This window comes from Castor canadensis, chromosome 5 (genome assembly GCF_047511655.1).
Source record: "Castor canadensis chromosome 5, mCasCan1.hap1v2, whole genome shotgun sequence".
Classification (NCBI taxonomy): Eukaryota; Metazoa; Chordata; class Mammalia; order Rodentia; family Castoridae; genus Castor; species Castor canadensis.
The window spans coordinates 11,398,007-11,423,566 of NC_133390.1; the positions used below are offsets into that span (position 1 = coordinate 11,398,007).

Consider the following 25,560-nt stretch of genomic DNA (forward strand, 5'->3'; position numbering starts at 1 on the left):
TGAGCTACTCTGCCAGTCTTATTTGTGTGTGTGTGTGTGTGTGTGTGTTGGGTATTTTCGAGATAGGGTCTCTCAAACTGTTTGCCCGGGCTGGGTTTGAACCTCGATCCTCCTGATCTCTGCCTCCTGAGTAGCAAGGATTACAGTTGTGGCCACCAGCATCAGCCTCCCTGGTGTCTTTTACTAGACAGAAGGGTCCTTGGTGTTCCTTTAGTGACAGTGCCAGCGGGAATGGCATGCACCTCAGGCCACAGACCCCTCCCACTGGACACTTGAGTGTCCACAGGTGGAGACCTTGCAGAAGGGATTTATTGTGGTGCTCTCTCTCTCTCTCTCTAAATTCTTGTGAGAACATGGGGTGGCCATTCACCGCCATGCCTTGGCAGCTGGGGCTGGATGCCCAGCTTGGAAAAGGAGATCTGGGTGAGCACCAGCATCACACACTGCTCCATTTGTGGGTCAGCACTGGGGTTGCCTGGAGGGCTCCCCAAAACCTGCAGGTCCCTGGATGTGCCCTGCGTGTCCCTGAAGCAGCAGGAAACACCATGGAGTCCACAAAGCCTCAGCAGCCCCTCTGACAAGCTTGGGTGAATCCAGAAAAGCAACTGGACAGCAGGTGGCTGGCGTCTTGGAAGTCGGCCTTGGCAATGAGTCACCAAGGGAGTGATGTGTGCAGACCTCCCAGCAAGGGTTGGCCTCTTTTCACAGGACTTCTGGGATCCCACAGCTTGGAGGCAGCAGGGACTCTGTCTCCAAGATGACGTACACAGCCACCGAGAAGCAGCAGCCTGTGTGCGCCCCGAGCTCCCTGGGTGGATGTCTACCTGGGAGCTTCCTCCCGGCCCCCATGGTCCAATGGAAGCCCCTCATCCGAATCTGATTTGGTCATTTTCCTCCTGGGCTTTGTGCCCATCCAAACACACTCCAGGCAAGACCCTGCAGGCTCCTTCCATGAGAAGAACGTGGTATTCTTCTTTGGGTTCAGAAAATGCAAATAAAAAGCTTGCTGTATTTGCACAGACCAAGGCTGACCCTCCCTTGGCAGGTGTCGTCCAGCTTCCCCTGCAGGGGTCCTGGGAGGAAAACATGTGTATGGGGGGCGGATTAGGAGGTGGCAGGGAGACTCATAAGGGCTCAGTGTGGGCACAGCTCTTTCTCCAATGGCTAAAATGAATGAACAGACACCTTTTGCCACCTCCAAGATTGACAACACTTATGTTCAAGGAGCCAGAGAAGAAACTGTGAGAACTAGAAATAGAGACCACCACCAGTTGGCTTTCTCTTTATGGAGCTCTCTTTTCTGGATAGTTCCCGTCATGTGGGATCACAGGCCATGGAGTCTTTTGTGGCTTCATGGAATAACTTCCAGGTTCGTTCCCACCTTTTTAATGGCTAAATCATATTCCATTATATGTGTACACCACAATTTGTTTCTCCAGTCATCAGGCAGTGATGTTGTGTTGTTTCAACTGTTGTGAATAGTGTGTTGTAGACAGGTATGGATGGTATTTTACCAACAATGCAGCTAGAGACAGAACTGCAGAGCAATCCTGTGGTTCCCATTCAGTGGAAGAGAGGAGGAAGCCAGGGTGAGTTAGAGTGACATCCCTACTTCCGGCCCTCCTTTTGCCACCATCAGTGCAGAAAGAGGGCAGGGACTGGCCAACAGGGCTGTCACATAGAGGTGTCGTATGGACAGGCAGGGGGTTTGGGTAAAGACTGAAATGCCTCAGGACTTCTAGGCTCTGAACATATAACGTTAAGAATTAAAATCACTCATGAACTGGGTGTAGTGGTGTTCATCTGTAATCCCTGTGCTTGGGAGGCTGAGGCAGGAGGATAACAAGGTTTGAGACCAGCCTGGGCTACATAAAGAGACTCTGTCTCAAAACAGTAATGGAAACATTTGAGAATCACTCGTGAGGACTTGCTGTCCTGAGTATCAGTCTAATTTTTTGCAGGTACAGTGGATCCTTGTCACCCGTGGATACCGTGTTCCAAGGAGACCGTCCTTGAGGACAAACTGCATGCTCAGAATGCACGGATTTTAACTTCTGTTAAAGACATGCCGCCTTTCAGCAAATCTCAAAGTTTCACTTTATCACTTCTATTAAACACATTCACTTTTACTTTGCTTTTTGGTCACCATTTGCTTTCTGGGAGGCATACCGTATTTTCACAAAATTAAGGGAAGGGAAACACTGAGCAGATCAGACAATGATTTAAACACAACTGATGATAACTCGAGACTGACTGACAGCTTCCCTGTATCCACTGAACTGTGGGATGCATGTGTGAGAACTTATAATATTTATCTTTGAAATGTCTTTATTTGTTATAAGTTTTGACCGCACTTGGTCAAAACTGTGCATAATAAATCTGGAGTGAGGTGGGCTTAGTGTATCTGTGGACCCTCGGTTTGCTCATCTGTAAAATGGGCATAACAGTATTATCTCATGAAGTTGTTGTTAAGACTAAATGACTTAGTACCTGAAAAGCAGCGAGGAGAGTAGCTAGCATTCTAAGTGCTTCATAAGTGTGAGCTCTCATTAGGCATGGGATCGTTAATGTATGAATTCAAAGAAGTAAAGACCACAGAGACTTCTTCCCTCCTAATTTATTTCGGGATGTGCTGTAAACAGTTTGAAATGTGCCTTTGATAGCTCTCTGACGTCACCAGTCTTGGATGACGTGACAAATTCTCCTTCACAGAAGGTACAAATGGGACAGAACCAGAGGGGCATCTTGGACCCTTGCCTCTTCAGGAAGGGTGATGGTGTCCCACGCACGTGGCTCAGTAGAAATGGCCCATGTCTCTCGGGAGCGAGGTGTCCAGGCCACTGTTCATCCATATTTCCTGAATGATTTGCTCCCTGCGCTCAATCCTCTCGGCCAGCTCCGCGGCCTCGACGGAGCTGTAGGCTGGATACGAAGTCCTACAAACCTCCAGCGACTCCCTGGGGAGCTCAGCGTCAGAGGAGTCCTCCTCCACGTCCTCCTCGCTGTCCTCCGCGGCCTCCTCACTTCCTGGCACCAGCTGCTCCCTTCCCCGCTGCAGCTCCTGGAAGTCTTTGGTGCAGGACACTCTGATGACCAGGGCACACAGTGTGAGGACCAGGCCAACGCAGACGCTGGACACGAACAGCAGGGCAGCTCTCTCGGGGTGGGCTGAGGGAGCAAGAGAACACGTCAGGAGCTGGGGGACTGTCACTCTCCCCCAGTGCCAGTCCCACAGGACCAGATGTCTGTCCAGTCCTGGACAGCATCATCGGACCATCCACACCTAACTGATCCTATTCCCGTGGTTAACAAAGACAGTTTTTGCAGACAGGTGACACATGTACCTACAGGAGAGGACGCATGGCAAAAGGACTCAGGAGCCAGATCCCCTGGTTTAAATTCAGACCCGCCACTCACTAGTGGTGTGAGCGCCTCAGTTGCTGCATCTGTGCAATGGGGCTAATAGTACCTGCTTATTACAGAGTTGTATAGTGAAATGAAATGAGCTCGTTCCGGTAAACCTCTTTGGATACTCATCGACTCGTAGGAAATGCTCAATAAAGTAAGTTATGAAGAATTAATTTATGTACAAAGTACATACATGAACATAAGTTATACTGTGATACAGGCTATCAGAACTTTTTCTTTAGGTTAAAAAAAAGTTTCAGTAACTTTGCGTGCACCCCCAAGGATTTTTTTTTTTTTTGGCAGGATGGGGTTTTGAACTCAGGACCTCCTGCTTGCTAGGCAGGTACTCTACCACTTAAGCCACTCCACCAGCTCTTTTTTATGTTTGGGCGGGACTGGCTTCAAGCCATGATCCTCCTGATCTCTGCCTCCTGAGTAGCTGGAATTACAGGCATGAGCCACTGGCTCCCGGCCCACAAGGATTTTCTATCTAGTAATAGAAATAAAAAGAATGCCACTATGAACTACGTGCCACAGTCTCACATTTGCTTAGTCTTCACATTAGCCTGGTGGGCAGAGCTATTTTACTTTTTTTAACTCTCATTATCTCTGCTTTATGGCACCACTTGGGATCCTGGCACTTCTGTTCTGGGAAATGACCCAGTAAACTCTCTCATACCATGCATCAGGACCTGGCAAACCCCTCCAGCAAATGACCAGACAGTCAATATTTTAGGCTTTCTGGGCTAGATGGTCTCTGTTACAAACAGCAGGCTGTGCTGGTGAAGAACAAAGGCAGCCATAGAAATGCGTAAGGCACAAGGCATGACTGAGTCTCAATAAAACTTTATTTGTAGATTTGGGCCCCAGGCCTTAGCTTGCCACCCACCCCCATATAGATCCTCAAGCTGAGGACCCCCGGGAGCAGCTGCTGCTGGAGGTTGGCAGCCTCTTCAGGCAGAGCCAGGACTGGAACCCAGATCTTGAGCAGAGAGTGCCTGTGGGGTGCACACGGCACACCTGGTATTTCCTCAGTGCCTCACCCGAGTGGACACCCTCTCTAGGCACATCGGCGCTCCTTTATCCAGGTGAATGATGCAGACTGTTGTCCCAGCACTGTCCTTCCCCAGAGGTCAGACAGACTTTCAAACTCCAGGCCTGCTAAGTTTCACAGACAGTCTGACCAGAGAAGAAACTGGGACGCCTTATCTTCTTGAAACTCTATACCTCCCCAGTCCCCTTCCTTCCGTGTGCTCAGGCCAACTCAGGAGTCGCTGGGCCCTGCTTGTGGCTCTTTGTGGCCACCGGGACCATCTCCTCACGCTCTTAAAGACACAGATGTCAGAATACAACGTTAATTTTGGCCAGGGACAGGACACAGGGTGTGTCAGCAGTGCTATTAGGAAAAATTCCCTTCCAACTTCCCCCCAAGAGTCAAGAAGTGTAGACCTCAAATAGAGCTGTGTGTCCTGTGTGCAAGAAAGGTTTCTTCATTTCTGGGAGTGGTGCCAGACTGGACAAGTGGAGACCCTGTCACGTGGGGCAAAGTCATTGACAGTAATCCAAAAAAGATGTCTGATGGAGAGCCAATCTTTTCTCCTTCTGTCCTGCAGATCAGAGCCTGTCTGTCCCAGTCTCACTCTCACCATCTGCTATGGTTGGATAGAGTTCGAGTCTCCCCACAGTGTCTTCCTTAATCCAGCTATGGTGTTTGGAGGTGGGGCCTTTGGGATGTGATTAGGTTTTGACAAGATCATTGGGGTGAGCCTCACGATTGAATCCTGGTGGCTTTATTAGCAGGAGGAGGGAGACCAGACACACACATGCATGCACAGGCACTCCTGTCTCTCCTTGCTGCCTTGGGACTGTACCAGCAAGAAAGCCATCATCAAATGCAGACCTTTGACCTTGAATCTCTTAGGACCTTGAGCCAAAACAAACCTCTTCCTTTATAACTCTCCCAGTCTGGGGCGTTGGTAATAGGAAATGAACTAAAACTCTCTCCTTCCCTTAGAATCCTCCTGCCTTCCTCTTCTGGCTCCCCACCTCAAACCTTTGAGGCCCTGTCCTCCCCAGTCCCTTCCCTTCTGTGGTGCTTGACACTGGCATTCCATGCAGCCATGGCTCAGCTCCTCCTCCTTGGAAAATGCAACCCATGAGCCCTGACATCAGCAACACTGCTGCTGAGTGGGACGAAGACTGACTCCAGCCACTGGTGTCCTTTTTGAGGCGCCCACGGTTAGGATGTGGCTAGTTCTGGGCAAAGGAAATTCCATCTGGTCTAGCTTTTAGGGAACAGTGAGCATTTGGCTCCCCTACTGTCCAAGGAGTGGCACAGTGAGGGACCAGCTCCTTGGGGCGAAGTCAGGTTCAAGAACTGGCTGTGTCACAAAATGGACTTGCTACTGTACCTCTTTATTTGTTTTTAAGGATTTTTAGATCAATGAATTAAATTAGGCGTAATCCTTAGGACACAATGTATTCTACTTATTGGTCCTCCTTGATATTTATTTACTTAATTACTTTCATTATTTGTGCAATGAATAATTTTCCTGCATGGGACTGATGGGCTCGGTACAACCTATGTCTAACCATGGTACTCTATCTTCCTCTCCTCCTTCTCTCAGTAGGGGATCACAACATGACGGTAGTCGTTACTACTCTTCTTGCCTTTTTATATAATTTGTTTGTACCTTTATATGTTCCTCAAAGCTTTATTATAAGGGCATAATGTTACAGATAGTGTTTGGGGCTTGGTGTTTTCATCTTTTTCCCTTATGGCTGTATTGTATTCCACAGCCTGGAGTGTTGGGGAGTTTGCTCATTCTCCTGATGACAGGCAGCTTGGTTATTGCCAGGTTTTGGCTAGTGTGAACAGTCTTATAGACAACTGCAAGAGTGTACCTGCCCTAGGAGGTAACTGGATGGGCTTAGGGTGTTGGATTTTAATTTTAGGAAATACTGTTTTTCAAAATGGTGATGTGTAAAAAGTCCCACGAGCCCTTGCCTTCTCCAGCCTTGCTCTGGACAGACTTTTTAAATTTTTCCAGTGACATGGTACAGAATTGGATCTTATCGTGGTCCTGATTTGTCCTTCCCTGATTACAAATTATGCATATGTTTCTTCACACGCTTAGACATCTTCTTTTCTCCAAATGCTGGCTCGTGTCTTTGTCCTTTTGTTTTTCTATCGACTTCTTTGCATTTCCCTTCAACGTATGACTAACATGTATGTGTTCTATACATCCTTGATGATAATCCCTTGACAGCATGTATTCTGTGACTGTATCCTGGAGAGTGACCACAACCTCCAAAGCTTGCCACCTTCCCTAAGCTCAGATCCCAGGAGTCTTTCCCTTCACTTTCTGCTCTTTTGCAGTGGCCTTTCCATTCTGCAGATGTGTCAGGTGGCTTCCTAGCTCAGCGTCTTTGGCCTTCCTTCCTTTCCCTTTTTTCCCCTTCCTTCCTTCCTTCTTTCCTTCCTTCCTTCCTTCTTTCTTCCTTCCTCCCTCCTCCCTTTCTCCTTCCCTCCTCATCCTGCACTTGTCTAGGGTAGAGGATAATGGACTGAGCACTAGGCTTGGTGCCTTGTGGATGGGGCTCCATGAAGTCAGCTCCCCTCTCCCTCATCTCCTGAGAGTGGTTTGTGTTCTACTGCCAGGAGAGCTCCCTCAAAAGATCCTAAGTGCCTTTTGGTTCGGGCCCACCTCCTGCCACAGGACCACTCTCTAGGGCAATTCTACTTCAACTCCACTTTGCCACTCCAGTGGCCAAAGAAGGAAAAGGTGAGCAACTCTTGGCAAGGCCATGGGAGTGAGGCTTCCAAGTCAACTGAACTGACCAGCTTAAAGTCATACGATCATTGGGTAACACAGGCGGAACCTTACAGACAAGCTAACCTAATCCCTCCTGTTGTAGCCTGACACACTTGTCCAAGGCTACCATTGGCATGAACATCAGGCTCAGGCTAGGGCTCTCTATGCAGCCCCAGGCTTTATATAAAAAGCACTTCATCTTTCTCCTAGAAGCAATCAGACTACTTTAGGTTTCTGTGGTCCCTTTCCTTTTTATTTTTTCTGCGGTACTGGGGTTTGAACTCAGAGCCTACACACCTTCAGCCACTCCACCAACCCTTCTTTTTTTTTGTGATGGGATCTTTCCAAGATAGGGTCTCATGAACTATTTGCCTAGCTGGCTTCAAACTGTGATCCTCCTGATCTTTGCTTCCTAAGTATCTAGGATTACAGGTGTGAGCCACTGGCACCCAGTCTGTGACCCCTTTTCTATCACATCCTTTGTAAAAATCAAGGCTTTCTTCTTGTTGGGTTGAAAAGTCTTCATACTGTGTTTTTGTTGGTATTGGTCTAAGTTTAGCCTTAGTTCATCACAGGCAAGAGTGAATGACTTTCATTTTACCACCTGTATTGTACTCATGGGAGCCTAAGAATGGTGGCCAATGGCCTTTAAGGACCCATTCACTCTTTAGATTCTGGTCCAGGGCCAATATAAACTCCAGCTCAAATTTATCATGTCTAGATAAGATACCAGGAGCCATGGTGAAGGTCCCATTTCCTGGGGACATGCTGCTTTCAGGAAGAGTCAGGCAACAGACAGAGCCAGGGTCCTCCAGGAGGAAGCTCAAAGTGTCCCAAGCCTGGTCTGACAGCACTTATGCATGTGACAGCAGCTTTCTATCATGGAACTGAAGGTTAGAGACCATGGGAACACATCAGTGCCCATACCTATGTGACAAATCAGTGCTGATTTCTGATTGACCTCCCCGGCAGGGGAGCACAGAACTGTGACTCTGGAATGTGTTATATTAAACTTCCACTTCACATGGGATTGTCTGATATCCTAGGGTCCCTTTCATAGGGAACAATGCCACCTCCTCAGCTCAGGAGAGGCAGTGAGCCTGTCCCTTCTGGCTCGCCTTCCTCTCCTGTGATCCAGTTGCCCCGTGTGCCCCCAAAGTCCACGGCAGGGTCTGCCAGAGGGCTGAAGTCACACACTTGCCGCAGTCCCAAGAGATAAGAGCAGAGACGGAAATATTGGGCCACAAAAAGCATGTCTGCGGACACAGATGAGGTAAGCACCACAACGCCAGATGCCAATAAAACACTAATTAGGCAGACTGAGAGGGGTCATGCTCTGAGGCCAGACTGTCTAAATAAATAAGTCCCTTCAGGCACAATCTGCCAGGGGACAATGGCTCATGCTGAGCCTGCTAGCAAACTGCCTTCCCCCCCCCCCCCCCTCTCTCTCTCTCTCTCTCTCTCTCTCACACACACACACACACACACACACACACACACACACACACACACACACACACACCCTTCCCTGTGTTGGGAAAAACCACCTCACAGGTCTCTCACTCAAATGGCCACAGGAGAAACAGTTTGTTGGGGAACCTGAACCTTCTGCTGCCCTTCCACCAACCTCTATGCTTTCCTAGCCGAGGACAAGTTCCTTGTTTTGGCCTCCTGTTCACTTGTCCCCATGGATACCTGATTGAATAAGGCGTGCACCTGCAGCCCGAACTTCAGGATTCACTCAGTGCACCAACTATTTGGCTGGTTTGGGCAAGAACCTTCCCTGGTTGCTCTTGGTTCCTAGCTACTCCCATGAGTGGCCTCTCCTTCAGGTGGTGTCCAGGGACCTCTGTGCAGCCCTTGGGCCACACCCCCACAGTAGGGCCAGGGATGTACCTGAAAGTTGGCTGATCACCTCTTCCCAGCATCGGTGAGGATGGCACTCAGCTCTGTGTGATGCTTGCTGTTGGCCCATTGTCTGCTTAGGTTCACTTGATCTTAGGTGACTTGATCTGATGTACCACAGGGCATGGTCTATGGGCCAGGACCACTACTGCCCACACCTAGGGTGGCCAGTTGAAGAGTGACATAGGCAAGCACAGTGGCACCTGTCCCACTAGGACCCTCACAAGCCTCTGTGATTTGGGCCATGAGTATCTTGTGATGACTTCATTTGACCAACGTCCAATGCCATGCATTCGTAACTGTTTTTGACTTGGACGTTACAGCTAGGCTTTGCTGGGGTTTGCTGAATGTGCCTCAACGTCCCTCCATAAAGCCAAATAACAGCCCAGCAAGCCCTCCCATTAATAAAGTATCTATAAATAGCAAATCCTGGGTGATATCAAGGCACAGGACAGCCATAAAATCAGCTCAGGGCTCAGAATGTGATCATCTGTGCTCCTATTCTGCATCGGCGTTGTCCTACACACAGGGAAAGCACAGTGAACGTGGTAACAAACGCCTGCCCTTAGGAGTTTAGTCTCCTTGTGCTTAGATCAGCACGGTGCAAATAAACTCATCCAGTGATTTCTGGGAGTGGTGTAAGGACAGACAACTGCCTCCAAATCCCAAACGACAAACTTCTTGCTCACAGAAGCCAGTGACATCCTTGTTGGCAGTGTGAGTCCTGGCCCTGCCACTGTCCATGGTGTCCTTGGCAAATGGCTCCGTTCTTTTATCCCTGAGCATCTTCAAGTACAGATTAGGCATCAGTGTCAGGGCTGGCCTGAACTGTGTGTTTCCAAATTATGCAGTGACGTCCTAACCCACAGTGCGCCTGTATGTGGAGGTGGGCTTTTGGGAGCTGAATAAGGTAGAACAAGGTCAATCTGATAGGATTGTTGGCTTTATGAGAAGAGGTTCTCTCTCTCTCTCTCTCTCCTGTCATCCCTCTTTTTTTTGTCTTTCTCCCTTTCTTTGTCATGTGAGGACACAGCAAGAAGGCAGCTGTCTGCAAGACAGGAAGACAGCCCTCATGGGAAACAGAATCAGCTGGCAGCTTGCTCATGGACTTCCAGCCTCCAGAACCGCGAGAAAATAGATGTTTGTTGTCTGATCCCCAGTCTGCGGTATTTTGTTCAGAAGCCCAAGCCAACCAAGGCGACTGTGGAGAGATTACGATCAGGCCCTGCAGCAGAGCGCACAGCATGGATGCAGCTCAGCAAGTGATGTCACAGCTTCTCTTCCATAGCTACCTTCTGTTTGAAGGAACTTCATGCTGCCCTTTCTCCAAGGGGCTGTCTGGGGACTTTGAGAATATGGGACTCTTTCTGACAATAAAAATCTTTACATTTCTTGACCTTGACAGTTACCAGGAGCAGCAAGGCACAGAAATGGGAGGGTAGTTATAAAATAACCCCCGGCCACATGACAATCCACAGGAGAAATACTGATGTGGTGAGATGAGGCAACCACAGAGTGTCAGGGCCAAGTTCTTGTCACCACAGATGCTTCCTTAGGCCTCTATTTCCCTCGGGGGGATACAGTCCTAGCATCGGCAGGCCTTGAATATATACTCTTATGAATTATATTAATGTATATTTTGTCAAAGGTTTTGGACTCTGCTATAGTTTAGATGAGTGTCCCCTTTGATATGTAAAAGTTTAGTCCTCAGTGTAGCACATTTGGGAGGTGCTGTGAACCTTTAAGAGGTGGGGCCTAGGGGAAGGTCTTTAGGTCATTGGAACATCTCCTTCCAGGGGATTATGGAATCCTAGTCTTTCTTCTTGTCTCGCTGCTCTGCCTCAAGTGACTACTCACTCTGACAGGTGCTCCTGCCACAATTTGCCTCCCTTATCAGAGGCCCAAACTGGTGTGGCCACCCAATCTTAAACTTGACCGTACAGAACCATCCAGAGCCAAACTCACCTCTCCCTATTTCATAAGTAGCCTGTGTCAGATATTGGTGATGGGGATGGAGGGCCAAGGTACACAGCCTTCTTGAACAGGCAGGCCAGAGGGCACTGTGGAAACCTGCAGTCAACCTTCCAAGATAGATAAGCAGAGAAGATGGCAGGGGAGATTGATGGTCCCTCCCCAAAGAGGAGCTGCGACATGGCCAGCTCTGTGAAAGCCTTTGGCCCTGCCAGTTCAGGAAGACTGAGTCTGATCAATCCTTACAGGGAAGATTAACAAGGGAAGGCTTTTGACAACCATGAGAGGTAACAATTGAGACTCCAAAAGCGACTCTGCCTTCTTAGAACATGACTTATTTTATTTACTATGTGACCTGCCTCATTTTCCTTCCAGCCGGGGGTGGAATTCAGTAATACCGGGCCTTTCTCAAATTATTGGGCCTAGGAAATGCATTCCTACTTTTCAAGGGGGTAAAAATACCTGTGGAGCCCAACCCAAATAGTGTGACTTTATGTTTGAGGCTCACTTGTGTGGGTTGCCTGGTTGCTGTTGTACTTGAACTTGAGCTTCTGTGTTTCTGGGTCTTGGAACACCACAGTTGTCAGGCCAAATCAAAAGTCATTTTTCTTTAGTTATCTGAGTGGCATAATTGAACAATGCATTTGTTAATAAGGCTTTATGAATCTGTTAGTTAGCATTCTGGAAACTTCAGTTCATGGACGTACCTCTAATGTAAGCGAATGCTGCCAGAGAGTTGCTAACAATAACCCCGTCTTTCTGCAGAACCCTCGATCCGCTTGGGTCAGAGTTTATACCTGTTTCATAAAATATGCAAAAGCAATTCATCAGAGCTATTGACAGTATGTCTGAACTAAGATACCCCTGCTGGTCCCTGCCCAGGACTGCCACAATAAATAAAAGTCACAGACACCAAACAAATGGGCCTCTGACTAAACTATGGAAGGCTAAGCCAGGAATAGTGCTTAGTAAGCAGTTACTAAATGATAAAAGTTACTAAATGATAAAAGGGATTGAGATTTCAAATTTTAACGTGTTGGTTCCTACATCAGTGTGGCTGCAGAAGGAACAAACTTACTTTCCCATCCCAAAGGCGATGACACTCATCCTGCCTCTTGGAGGCTTCACAAACACCATTGTCATTTTACCCACACAGCTGCTGCCTACTCTGTGGGCCAGAGATAAGACAAACCTTGGAGTATAGAGGGAGGCAGTGCAGGTCTGCTTTTGTGGATGTGACAGAAACATGTGATCTACTTTCTGATGCTGGTGACCTGTTGGATGGAGTGAGTAAGTGATGATGGGGCAGTTTGGGAGCCTGGGACCTCTGGGAATGTCAGATAGGGCAGATGCCTCTGGGAAAGATGGCACAGAACTCTCAGGACCCCACTGCAGGGGGACCAGAATATTCATGGGGTCACATGGGAGCCAGGTCAGAAAGAGAAGTGGGACTGAGATGCAGACTCAGGCAGAAAGCCAGGGGGTAAACTAGAATGATACCAGTAGTTATCTAGCTTGGGACTAGAGGTGATTTAATTTCTTAGTGGTTTCCAAATCAAGCAATAAATACAAAAGTATGGAGTCGTCACTCTGTATCTCTTTATCTCAGGGCTCTACATCCATAGATTCAATCAACCACAGGTCAGAAACACTCAAAAAATATGTCTGTATTGGACACGTATGGAGTTTTTTCTCTGCCATATTCCCTAGGCAATACAGTGATAATACAAGGTGTTGACATTGTATTAGATCTTATAAGCCACCTAGACATGCTCTACCGGGTACAGGAACACGAGTGTGGATTCTATGCATTACTACACCAGTTACTATAAGAGATTTGGGCATCTGTTGATTTTAGTATTTGTGGGGACTCCTGGAACCACTTTCCCACAGATACAGAGGGATACCCACACTTTGCTTTTGTAATTAGCTTCATAAGTACAATAAAAGTAATATAAGACAAAGCTCTTGCTACCAAAAGCCATTTCTATCAGGCTTTCCACGAGGCTGAATTCCATTCCAGATTTGGTAAGAAAATGATCATTCCTGTATTTGAGAAAGTCAAATGAAAGCCAGAGGAAGAAGATGGCACATGTATGGGGGACTGCAGACTCCACTGGCTCTGGTCCAACCAGATTCCTGACGGGACCACCTTTGCAAAAAGCTCATTGTGCAAACCAGGAACTCAATTGATTTCTGAACAGAGCAAACCAATTTTTTTCTCTTAGGAAGTAAAAGAAGAATAGAGGACAATGGAAGGGAAGTTTATTCTACTTAAATTTAGAAAAATCATAACAAAATAAAATGTTGGCTGCCATTTGCAATCAATGGTTAGCTACAGTACTGTCATTACTAGAACAAGTAGCTTACACACCCATCCTGATGTCCCTTTGCCTCTGGGCAGTGTGTGCTTGACCACGCCCATGGGGATAGTTACCTCTACAAGAAAGAGAAATTCTGAAATCAGCCATAAAAATTACCATATTCACCATCTTTCTGCGTCACAGAAGGGTTTAGATTAGCAATGGCTGGATCGATTGCTGTGAGAATGTTCTTGGGAACTGAAAAACAAAAAGAAATATTTTAAATACTTAGTATATTGAAGGTTTTTTACATTTAATTATTTGAAGGTACGATGTAGATAAGATTTAAAAGTCACTTTTCAGATCACTTACTGCATGTCAGATACACACATGAACAAGGACACACATACACACACACACACACACACACCCATGGTACATGCATCACCACCAAATATTCCCAAAAGGTGAGAATTTAGACCTATTTTTGTAATACTAAAAAACATGGAAAAGAAACAAAATATGGTATACCCATCCAATGGAATATGATTTAATAATAAAAAGAATTTTTATTAAAAAAATTTTATTTAAAAAATTTTATTAATTTATTAATTTAATAAATTAAAATTTATTATTTTTTATTAATAAAAATTTATTAATTTTTATTAATAAAAAGTATCTTACATGCAGTAAGGGTGAATCTTAAAACATCACGCTTAGGGCTGGGAATGTAGATCAGTGGTAAAGCACTTCCCTAGGAACTGATCCCCAGTACTGCCCAAAACTTAAAAAACAAAAACCTCATGGTTAGTAGACGTGACCATATATTGCATGAAAAGGTAAAACTAGAGACAGAAGTTAGATTCGTGGCTCACTGGTACCAGGGATGGGAATGGGGAGTGACTGCAAGTGGGTATGAGGACTATTGGATGATCAAGGGAATGTTTTAAAATTACTGCCAAAAATAAGAATAAAATAAAAAATAATGGTATCTTAACATTCACAAAAAAATTGGAGTATGGTGATGGTTACATGTCTCTAATTTTCTAAAAATCATCAAGTTGTGTTCAGTGGGTGAATATTAAGGTATATAAAGAATGCCACAATATAGCTGTTAACTCTGAACAGCTTTCCTCAGACATAGCAAAGCAAAATGACCATGACAACTAAAAACCGGCCTGTGACCCCTCCCCTGCTCCAACTGCTTTTCCCTGAGCTCTCTGCCTCTTCACTTCCATAATAAACCTAGAGAATTCTAGGAATCCGTGCCACCCTGATTTGCTATGATAAGAAAGGACCGACAGATGAAAGGCAGGCATAGTGGAGACTCTGGAAGGTGGTTGAATATTCTGCTGTACTGACCCTAAGAATAAGCCATTGGATGTCAGGATCCCCGGGCAAAGCAGCCGACCGATGACAGCAGCAGCTAAAACAGCAAAGCAAGAATTCTGAAGGCCAAGCACACCGCCTGCTGCAGCTGGGAGAGGGGAGAAGAAACTGAATATTCTTTTTTTTTTTTAACACTTCCAACGGCTTTTATTGATCACCTGTAGTTACATTGTGTATATCAGATACAGCATTAGAAAAAGTTTCTTTTCAGAACTTTATGTTTTCCACAACTTGTCTTTGAAACCTAATGTTCTTGCTGCAGAAAATTGCTTGTTTTTGCTTGCCCTTCAGCCTGGCTGATACCTGGAAGTGGCAACAGGAAGTAGAAGTGAAGCCAACACAAACTGGACAAGTTCACTGCTCTGCTTTCAAAGAGAACTGGTTAGCCTTCCCCAGAAGTGAGCAACTCTCATTTCCTTTCCTGGAGTGCTGAACTAAACTTTTTTGGGGATGTCCCAGGATCAACAACCAGAGAATATTTCTAAATTGTGACTTTGCCTTGTACAGGAGGCCCTGGTACCCATGTGCCCATTGGTAGTGAGGGTCGCTGTCTGGAGATGCACAGTGAAGTTGTGGAAGGAATGCCTTTGGCTGGCCACAGGGCACACTACTGATTCCAGAGGTGTGGCAGCATGCGGACAGCAGAACTATCACAAGATGCTTTTTAATTAAATAACCTCTTACTCATTCCTGAGTTCTGAGAGTGATGTGCCTCACTCCCTGGCAGCAGTAACCCCTGGGCATGTCATCTCTCGCTACCAGGAGTGACACTTCTTACTCACGCCTGTCTCTTGGCTCATTCTCAGAATGAGACCCAAGGATGGCTTTGGCTTTCTGCAAATGGCAGAGACTTTACAGTAGGGACAGATTTGGAATTTGACAGAGGCGCTCAGAGAGGAATTCTAAGATGAGCTTTGCAGAATAGCCGGGAGCTGAAAAGACTGCGCTGTGTGTATAATACAAGTCACAGAGGAAAACTTGCCTATTTACTATGTGGAAATAGCTCTGACATTAGAAGAATCTTTTAGTACATTTAAAATAGCAGGTATCAACACACCTGTCAGATTCTTCAAACTGGTTCAGAACAGGAGTAGAGACCAGGGTGTGATTTGTTATCATCCTCGAACTTGTTCCTCATGAGAACACTAGCACTGCTTGTGGAGCTAGACCCTGTTTCTGGGTAGTCTTGCATTCTCCTCCTATTGGCCTGGCAAAAATGTCTACCATCTGCCTGGGAGGAGGCAGAGTCAACTGGTGTGGTTTGCACTGTCCCTGGCACATTCAGCCTTCAGCAATTGGATCAAAGACTATTTTAAAGGATTACAAAGATGGGAAAGTGATTGCCACGTAGGCAGTCCCTTACTGATCTGTGTAGCAAAAACCAGATGACAATTCCAATGAACTCAAATGACTTGCTAAACTTGTGCACAGCCCTCACCTTGATTGGCTGAACAGATCAACCATTGATTGACCAAATAAATCTTCGTCAAGCCTGGGTCAGTGTAGATTTTAAAGAAGCAAGCTGCCAGTTGGGTGCTGGTGGCTCACACCTGTAATCCCAGCTACTCAGAAGGCAGAGATCAGGAGGATCATGGTTCAAAGCCAGCCCCGCAAATAGTTTGAGAGACCCTATATATAAAAAAAAAAGAATCACAAAAAAAGGGCTGGTGGAGTGGCTTAAGTGGTAAGAGTGTCTGCTAGCAAGCAGCATGAGGCCCTGAGTCAAACCTTAGTGCTGCCACAAAAAAAAAAAAAAAAAAAAAAGAGGTCGACAAAGCTTGAACATAGGGCCCCCAATAAAAATGACCTCTGTGTAACTGTTCCTTCCTCACAGTAGGTACCAGGATGACATGAGCACCTCCAAACCCTGCATCCTATCTAACACCACCCCTCACCTGTCCCCCATGTGCTGACCTCTGGGAAGAGCTGAGGGCCCCAATATGTTGTCAGGCTGGAGATGCTGGCTGTGCTTTGGCCAGGTTCACCTTCAAGGACAGAGGAGCAGGGAGAATTGGGGGCAGTGGGGATAGGGAGCAGCCATCTTTGCAGAGAAGAGGGAGAGGTAGCTGAGTTCTGTAGCTGTGCCTTTCCTTGTTAGGAGAGCCTAAACCCCAACATTTCCAAGATGTCTAGCTAATGGTAAAAACAGAGAGAGTGAAGACCTCATTTTCCAGTACATAACGACAGGACTCGAATGCCGCATCTCCAAATCCAATCAATGACCACTTGCTCTGAGCTCTAAGTTCCCTGACAGTGGCCAGACCTGCTGCCTGCAGATGGAAACGCAGAAAGCCCCAGAGTCCCAAGCTCTCTCCCGAGGGTATACAGTGATGCCCAATCTGCCAGCCAGCCTAAAGCAGTGTGGGAGAAGGAAATACAGAGCCATGATCAAGGGATGTCTTATAAAATGAGGAGTGCTCCTTTAAAATGAAAATTAATTAAGTCCCCTGAGAAAGCTTTTAAAAGGCTCCCTACTTTCCTGAAGTCCTCCTGGTCCCTAGAGTCTCCCCAAGTCCCCTTTATGGCATCATAACATGGAATTTCCTGCATTCTATCCAATAGCCTGCAAGAGCAGGGGCCATATGGTTTTTGCCACAATTTCCCTAGCCTCACCTCTGTGCCTGGCCTGCAACTCATGCAATAAATATATGAAGCATGAATTAAGGCAAGAACAAAACAGCAATCCTGTGTCCCATTATGGTAAAAAAAAAAATAGTCTGAAGGTTCAGCCACAGAGCAGCGGTTCATGCCTGAGGAAGGCCAGCAAACTCTGACCTAGGTGCTCATTCCTGGCTCCCCTCTGGAGTATCCTCGTTGGCTATAGAACAAAGGCAAGTCGAGGATGAGGCACCTGCTCCCCAGCCAGCCCAGCCTGGGTCATTTTGGAGATGGGTGGCATGTGTTTCCGGAGAGAAGAAGGCCTCCACAATAGGGCCTTCTTGATGTGGTTCAGCTCTTCAGACATGTCCCCATGGGGTGGAATATCCCCTAGTCAGCAGAGCAAGACTGGTGGTAGAACAGCAGAGCCTGGTTGGATGTCAAGGTCAGAATCATGGTAATAAAATACAAACCTACCAGAGTAGATCTTCCCTGACTTTTTCATTTAAAAACATCTTGACTTGGGTGAGGGTGCTGGGGTGACAGTGACTTGGGTGAAGGTGACTTGGATCTGGTAGCCATGTTTATAAATATATCCCTCAGGATTTTTGGCCAGAGCTGATCAAAACAGGCAGTCACCTGACTCTGTCCCAGTTAATTAATTAATTTATTTATTTTTCTGGTAAAATTTTGGAATTAAGATTATAAATCCTTCTATCAACAGAACTGAACAGCTGTCTGCAGTGGGGTAGTGAGAGGTGAAGAGAGAGACATGGAGGGAGGGATGCAGGGAAGGAAGAGAGATGGGGAAAGAGGAGAAGGAGGGAGGGAGAGAGGGATTGAGGGAGGGCGGGGGAGAGAGAGAAGGAGGAGGAGAGGGAGAGGGAGGGGAAGAAAGAGCTTGAGAGAGAATAAGGAATTTAGGGCACTTGAGATCCTGCTCTAGCCTGGTTGGCTCTGTGATGAGGAACTTCCAACCTACAGAACCACACCACCTGTATCACAGAAACCTCTGAGAATCAAATGAGAGAGTCTTGAGGATCAGTATGGTCCTGCCACTAGCCACAACAGCCTCTTAGAAATTACTGTGCAGTCCTAAGCAGCATGACCACAGAGATAGCCAGCAAACCAGAGTGCAGCACAGCAGTCTCTGACTGGGAATAGAACTGTCTGCCTAGAGAGCAGTCTGTGTGCTGGTGAGTGTGGGGGAGGCCACAGGCCAAGTGGGGAATGTCTGGTGTCTGGGACGCCAGGAACCTGGCTGAGGAAGCTAGCCAAGGAACTTGCAGATTAGAATTTTAAGTCCAGTTTTCAGTGTTCTGCAGGGGCTTTAGCTCAAGGCTCTAAGCAGCACTTTCCTAAATCTCCAAATCAGACAGCTCACAGTTACCTAAATGGTTCAGACTTTAAAAAAACAAGCAAGCAAACAAACAAAAACCAGCTGCTCAGAAGAGCAGCAAAGAAAATATTGACTTTTTTGGTTTTTATCTCTTGGATTTTTTGTTGGGGGTATTTTTGTTCTCTTTCTTGCTTTCTTTTTGTTGTTTCTCCCTTCCTTTTCTTATTTTTGCAGTCAGTATATGTGAGCTGCAATACCCACTTTTTAATATTTAACCATATCTTCTCCCTCCCTCTCCTATTGCCTTCTTGCATTTCCACTCTGTTTTTGTCCATAACTAGAACAGTTCTCTCTCTTATTTTCCTTCTCTTTCTATTCCACTGTTCAAAATTTTTCTTTGTTGTCTTTGTTTTTAGCAAGTAGTTAGATCACCAGATTGGATTTTTTTTCCTTTCTTCTTTCCTTCTCAGTATACCTTTTAGCTGGATTCTTTCTATCTATTACTTTCCTCTTTCTCATTACCCCCTCTATTATCTTTAGCCTCTTCCACTTTCATCCTCATTACACCTTGTACATCTTGTACTATTCACCACTACTATCCTTTCTATCTTCTTTCCATTAATACCCTTATTAACTAATGTCTACCTAGTTCACAAAGCATTATCTTGGCTCCTACATTCCTAAAGATACTGGTCATAGTTCTTAACTAGGGATTGTCGTACTCTCACAGTGGTTGTGCCTGTCAACTGTGATTGCTTCTGCAGCTTCTCTCTCAGTGGTGTAAGGGGTTGAACCTGGTGGCCTGAGCACTGTGGGAAAGTGTTTGATTACTGAGCCACACACCTGGCCCAGTGACAAGAAAGCATATCACAACCTGGCCACTATTCAATTTTGCCTAAACACTGTGGATACTTCAAATGAAAGTACATGGGAAATTAAAACCTACAACCAAAAACTTGCCCTCAGATGCAAAATCCCAGTGAAGAAACATAGGTAATATGAAAAAATGAGGCAACATGACTCCTCCAAAAGTCAACAATTCCATAATAAAGGTCTTCAATGATAGTGAAGTGGATAAAATCCCAAACAATAAACTCACCAGAATGATAAGAATGATAAATGAAATCAAAAGGATATAAATGTATCAACACCTGAATGAATTAAAAGAGAATACAAATAAACAGCTGCAAGAACTCAAAGAGAATAAACAGGTAAATGAAATAAAGGAGAAAATTCAGGATATAAAAAAGGAACTCAATAAAGATAGAAAATCATGAAAAAAATCAAATTGAAATTCTAGAAATGAAATGCTCAAAAACCCAAATAAAGGACTGGAGGTGTGACTCGAGGTGTAGTGTCCTACCAAAAGAAAAAAAAAAGCAAATAAAATTTAAAAACTCAGTTGAAAGCCAGGCTATTAGAATGGAACACTGGGGATTGAAGATAAAGTACCGGAATTAGAAGACCCAGACAAAGACAAAGAAAAATACTATGAAGTATGGATGAAACATGCAAGATCTCTGGAACACTGTTAAAAGACCAAACCTATGAATCATGAGCATAAAAGGAGGAGAGACACAAGCTAAATGCATAGATAACATATTCAATAAAATAGTAGCAGAAAAATGTCCTCAATCTTGACAGGGAGTTATCTAAGTATAGGTGACCTCTAGAACCACCAAATAGATCAAAAAAGAAAGTCCTAAGACATATTATTATTAAGCCATTAAATTTAGTCAGGTTCCAGAGGCTCATGCCTGTGATCCTAGCTACTTAGGAGGCAGAGATCAGGAGGACTGCAGTTTGAAGCCAGTCTGGGCAAACAGTTCTCAAGACCTTATCTCGAAAAGGTCCAACATAGGTCTGGCAGAGTGGCTTAATTGGTAGAGTGCCCGCCTAGCAAGTAGAAGACTTTGAGTTCAAGCCCCAGTACAGTAAAAAAAAATTAAGTTTATATAACAAAGAAAGAATATTGAAAACTGCAAGAGAGCAGTGATAGAATAACAGCAAATTTCTCAACAGAAACTCCAAAAGCAAGGATAATGGAATGATATTTTCCAAACCCTGAAAGAAAATAACTGTCAACCTAGATTACTCTCTCCAGTAAAGGTATCCTTCATAATTGAAGGAGAAATAAAAAACTTGCACAATAAACAAAAACTAAATGAATTCATGACCACTAAACCAACACATCAGAAAATACTTAAAGGACTCCTGTACCAAGAAGAGTAAGATAAATGCAACTAGGAGAGTATGGAAAAGAATAAACTCCACTAGATTAGTCAATTAGCAAATGAGAATTAGGAAAGAAGCAAACATCATAACAACAAAATGTCAGGAAATACTACATACATTTCAATAATAATGCTAAATATTAATTATCACCATTCTCCAACTACAAAAGATAGAATGGTGTGTTGGATTAAAAAGCAAGATCCCACCACTGGTTGCCTATAAGAAACACTCCTAGGGTGAAAGGATAGAAAAAGATTTTCCAAACAGATGGACTCCAAAAGCATGCAAGAGTATCTATACTTATATCTGATAAAAACAGCCTTCAAATCAAAATTAGAAGAAACAAAGAGGGCCACTTTAATAAGGAAAGGAAAAATAAAGGGACACAAATAGGAAAGGAAGAAGTCAAATTGTCCCTATTTGGGAATGATATGAACCTATACTTAAAAAAACTCTAAAGATTTCACCAAAAAACTCCTAGATGTGATAAACTCTTTCAGCAAAGCAGAAGGATACAAAGTCAATATACAAAAACAGTAGCTTTTTTGCATACCACAATGAATAGATTAAGAAAGAAATCAGGAACATAATCTCACAAAAGCGTCAAAAAATGCCTAGGAAAAGACTGCTACAATAAAGACTATAAAATCTTGAAGAAAGAAATTTTTTAAAAAATTTAAATTAAAAGAACGACCTCCTATGTTCATGGATTGGCAAAATGAATATTGTGAAAATGGCCATACCACTGAAAGAAACCTACATATTCCATGCAATTCCCATCAAAATTCCAATGTCATTCATCAAAGAAATAGAAAAATCAACCCTGAAATTCATCTGAAAACATGCGAACAGCAAATCTGAGCAAAAAAGAGCAGGAATCACAATACTAGATTTTCAAATTATACTGCAGAGCCATAGTAAGAAAAAAACACTATAGTACTGGCACGAAAACAGACACAAAAGGAATAGAAGATCCAGAAATAAACTCATACAGCTACAGCCATCTTATTTTTGACAAATGTGCAAAAAATATGTTGGAGAAGCCTCTTCAACATATGGTGCTGAGAAAACTCAGTATCTATGTAAGACTGAACTAGACCACTGTCTCTCGCCCTGTACAAAAATCAATTCAAAATGGATCAAATATCTTAATTGTAAGACTGGAAACTTTGAAACTTCTACAAGAAAACATAGGAAAAATACTTGAAGATAAAGGCATGAGCAATTATTTCATGAACATGACTTTAATCAATCCAGGAAATAGGAGCAAGAATTGACAAATGGGATTGTATCAAATTTAAAAGCTTCTGCACATCAAAGGAATTACCAGAACGAAGAGACAACCCACAGAGTGGAAGAAAATCTTTGCAAGCTATTCATCAGATAAAGGGTTAAAATCCAGAATATATAATGAACACAAAAATTCAACACCAAATGAACAAATAAACCAATTACTAAATAGCCAAATGAATTGAACAGATAGTTCTCAGAAGTACAAATGGCTAATAAATACATTAAAAATGTTCGACTTCCTTAGCCATAAAGGAAATGCAAATCAAAACAACATTGAAATTCTGTCTCACCCTGTCAAAATGTGTATCATCAAAAAAAAAAAAGAATGATGGAAAGGATGCAGGGGTAAAAGAGATCCTTATACATTGTTGTCGGAAATGTTAATTAGTGCAACCACTATGGAAATCAGTATGGAGGTTCATCAAAAACCTAAAAATAGACTATCTTATGACTCTCCTATAACACTCTTGAACATATATCCAAAGGAGAGTAAGTCAATGCACAAGAGAGGCACTTGCACACGCATGTTTAATGGCAGCACTATTCACAATAGCCAAGCTCTGGAATCAGCCTACGTGCCCAACAACCAATGAGTGGATAAAGAAAATGTGGTATCTACACAATGGAGTATTATTCAGCCATAGAGAAGAAGGAAATATTATCATTTGCAGGAAAATGGATGGAACTGGAGATCATAATGTTGAGTGAGATAAATCAGATTCAAAAAGTCAAATATTGCATGTTTTCACTCATATGTGGAATCCAAACATAAAATAATAATAATAACAATAACAACAATAATAATAATGGGACACGTGTGTAAAAGGGGGGCTGTTTGGGGGAATCAGCAGGAGAGGGAGAAAGGAAAAGAGAGAGTACTGAAGGGTGACCATGACCGGAGTATGTTATGTTTCTACATATGAAGATAGCATGAGGAAACCCACTAAATATACTGTTTGAAAAAGCGAGGAGGAGAGAAGGAGTTAAAGGAGTGTAACAGAGGGGGCAAATTTGATCAAAGTACATTGTATGCATCTGTGGAAGTGTCACAATTAAACCATTTTGTACAATTAATGTATGCTAATAAAAAAAAAAGAAAATATGATTGCCATGACCTTGATGTTTCTTGCTTCAGCACCTGCTTTCTCTCCCTGGCCTCTGAAGATGTCCTTCTTGCCATGTGATGTCCCCCTCCCCACACCCACATTTTTGGCGAAAGTCTTGCCATCTCGAAGCCCCTCGTTTTCAGTTCTCTCTTTGTCCAGCTTAGATTCTACTGGTCACCACTATGATCACTTGCTTGGAAACCCTTCAATTCTAGCTCTCTCTCCCTCCTTTGTTGTTGTCTGATGAACTTGAGGAACCTTCTTCACACCTAGTTTAGGCAGCTAAAATCTGCTGGAGGGAACTACACAACTGGGTAGACCAGTTGTCCCTAAGAAATTTGCCTACTAATCTTAACATAGATTTCCAATATATTGTGCCTTGCCCCTGCAGTTTCTCAAGTCACCCTGCTCTCCCACCTCCATGACATCTACTCCAAACCTTCTCTCGTCTCCTCAAACCCTTTTCCTCTCCCCCACTGTCTACAGCTGATGACCTAATCTCACACTTTTTTTTTTTAGATGACAGAGACCAGGTAATGGGAGCTCCACAACCAACCTTCTTCCTTCCTGCTACAAGAGACACACCTCCCCTGGTGTTAATGCCTTGCTCTCATCTGCTACCAGACTCCAACCCTTCCAATACATGAGTCTCTTCAGCTTCTCTATTTCTATTTCTAAATCATTCTCAGATCCATCCAATTATTACTGTGACTAATAGTACAGCTCTAGTCCAAGTTTTTTGCCTGTGGCTTTCCACGCTTCTGCTCTTTTCCAGTCTGTTGTCTACCCCACCAGAGAGACATTTCCATCCATCACAGACATGCAGAGCACACAAAGAGGTCACACATTTTCTCTTATGCTTGCCTAGAAATGATACCATCAGTAACATGTGGTCACACATTCACTCCTAAAATCAAGGAGGTGGAGAAACACAGTCCTCCATGTATCTCCGTACCCCTCCACACACAACTCCACCCTGTAAAACCTTCCACAACATCCTCTACCTGAGGACCTCCCCCTCACCAGCTCTTCGCCTCTCTCCCACTCATGGTTGTTCCCCTACTCACCCATTACCCAGAGCACACCTGAAGGTTCACCTGCAGAGGAAGCTTCTGTTTTGGAAGATTTCACCATCCTCTCTCAGTTCCTGTCTTTTTCCCAAGTAGCATTTGTCACAAGTAGTGACAGTTTATCTGGTTTCTTGCTGACCGCTTACCCCTCCCTGACTGTTAATCTCATGGGTCACGAATTATGTGGCTGTGTTTACAACTAAATCCTTAGCACCCGCCATGGCTCCTGCCACACAGAATGTGCACATGGTGTGTTGAATGACCGAATTAAAGCTTGAACTGGGTCACGTGACACACACCTCCCTCCCCCCAAGAGCCCATAAGACCCAGCCCTAATCATGGCACTTGCTTCATCCTTGAATCACAATGGAAAATTCACCTTATTGTCAGGCTCACGTCCTGCTCCTCATCCAACACTCAGCTGAAGAGGCCTGAATGTAACCTCAGAGTGGCCTATTTTGGCTTCTAGGGCACCTCAACCAGAATGGACTCAGTGTTACCCAGAGCTCTTAGACATGGTAGCAGGAATAAAGACTGAGCAAGCAGAATCAGACTTCCTGTACTCTAAGGGTGGTTCCTATTATTTTAGGAATAATTTATGTAGTCATATCCTTATTCCTATGACAGCATTGATACTGCAGAGAACAAAATTTTTAGTTCAGGATATAAACGTGTGAGGATGTAATGAAGTGTTAGCAGGCCATGAGAAAGGAATAGAGTACTGACATATGCTACAACATCCATGAGCTCTGAGAACATATCGTACTGCCACACTTACAGGAAATGCCCAGAAGAAGCAAGTCTACAGAAACAGAAAGCCTGGAGTGGGGGATGGGGTAGGATGGGTGGACTGGGTGGGGAGTGCTAAAGGATTTCTTTGACAGTGTGATGACAATGTACTTAAGCTGATTGTGGTGATGGCTGCACAATTCCATGAATACACTAAAAGCTATAGCTTTGTATATTTTAGTGGGAAAATTGTACGGCCTGTGAATTATATCTCAGTAACAACAACCAAAGGCTAGAGATATCTGGCATGGAAAAGGGATCGAGTTGTACAGCTCTTGCTTTACCTTTGTTTTTGTGCTCATTAAAAAGACAAAAAGCCCTACTCAACACATTAGAATT

At 44.5% G+C, this 25,560-nt stretch overlaps 1 protein-coding gene across 4 annotated transcripts in view; it reads right to left on the reverse strand.

Annotated features, from left to right (window-relative positions):
• Positions 1-2,602: 2,602 nt before the first annotated feature.
• The window catches only part of Eva1c (eva-1 homolog C), an 85,350-nt gene continuing 62,392 nt past the window's right edge, over positions 2,603-25,560 (reverse strand). For 3 of the 4 annotated variants that reach the window (XM_074072805.1, XM_020165693.2, XM_020165696.2), the window contains 3 exons: positions 13,580-13,660; positions 11,807-11,896; positions 2,603-3,168 (listed from right to left, as the gene is read on the reverse strand). In XM_074072805.1, coding sequence (XP_073928906.1) covers positions 2,795-3,168; positions 11,807-11,896; positions 13,580-13,660 — 545 coding nt within the window. In that variant the 3' untranslated portion in view covers positions 2,603-2,794. The remainder of the gene's footprint in view (positions 3,169-11,806; positions 11,897-13,579; positions 13,661-25,560) is intronic. The other variant, XM_020165694.2, reaches the window with a different exon arrangement.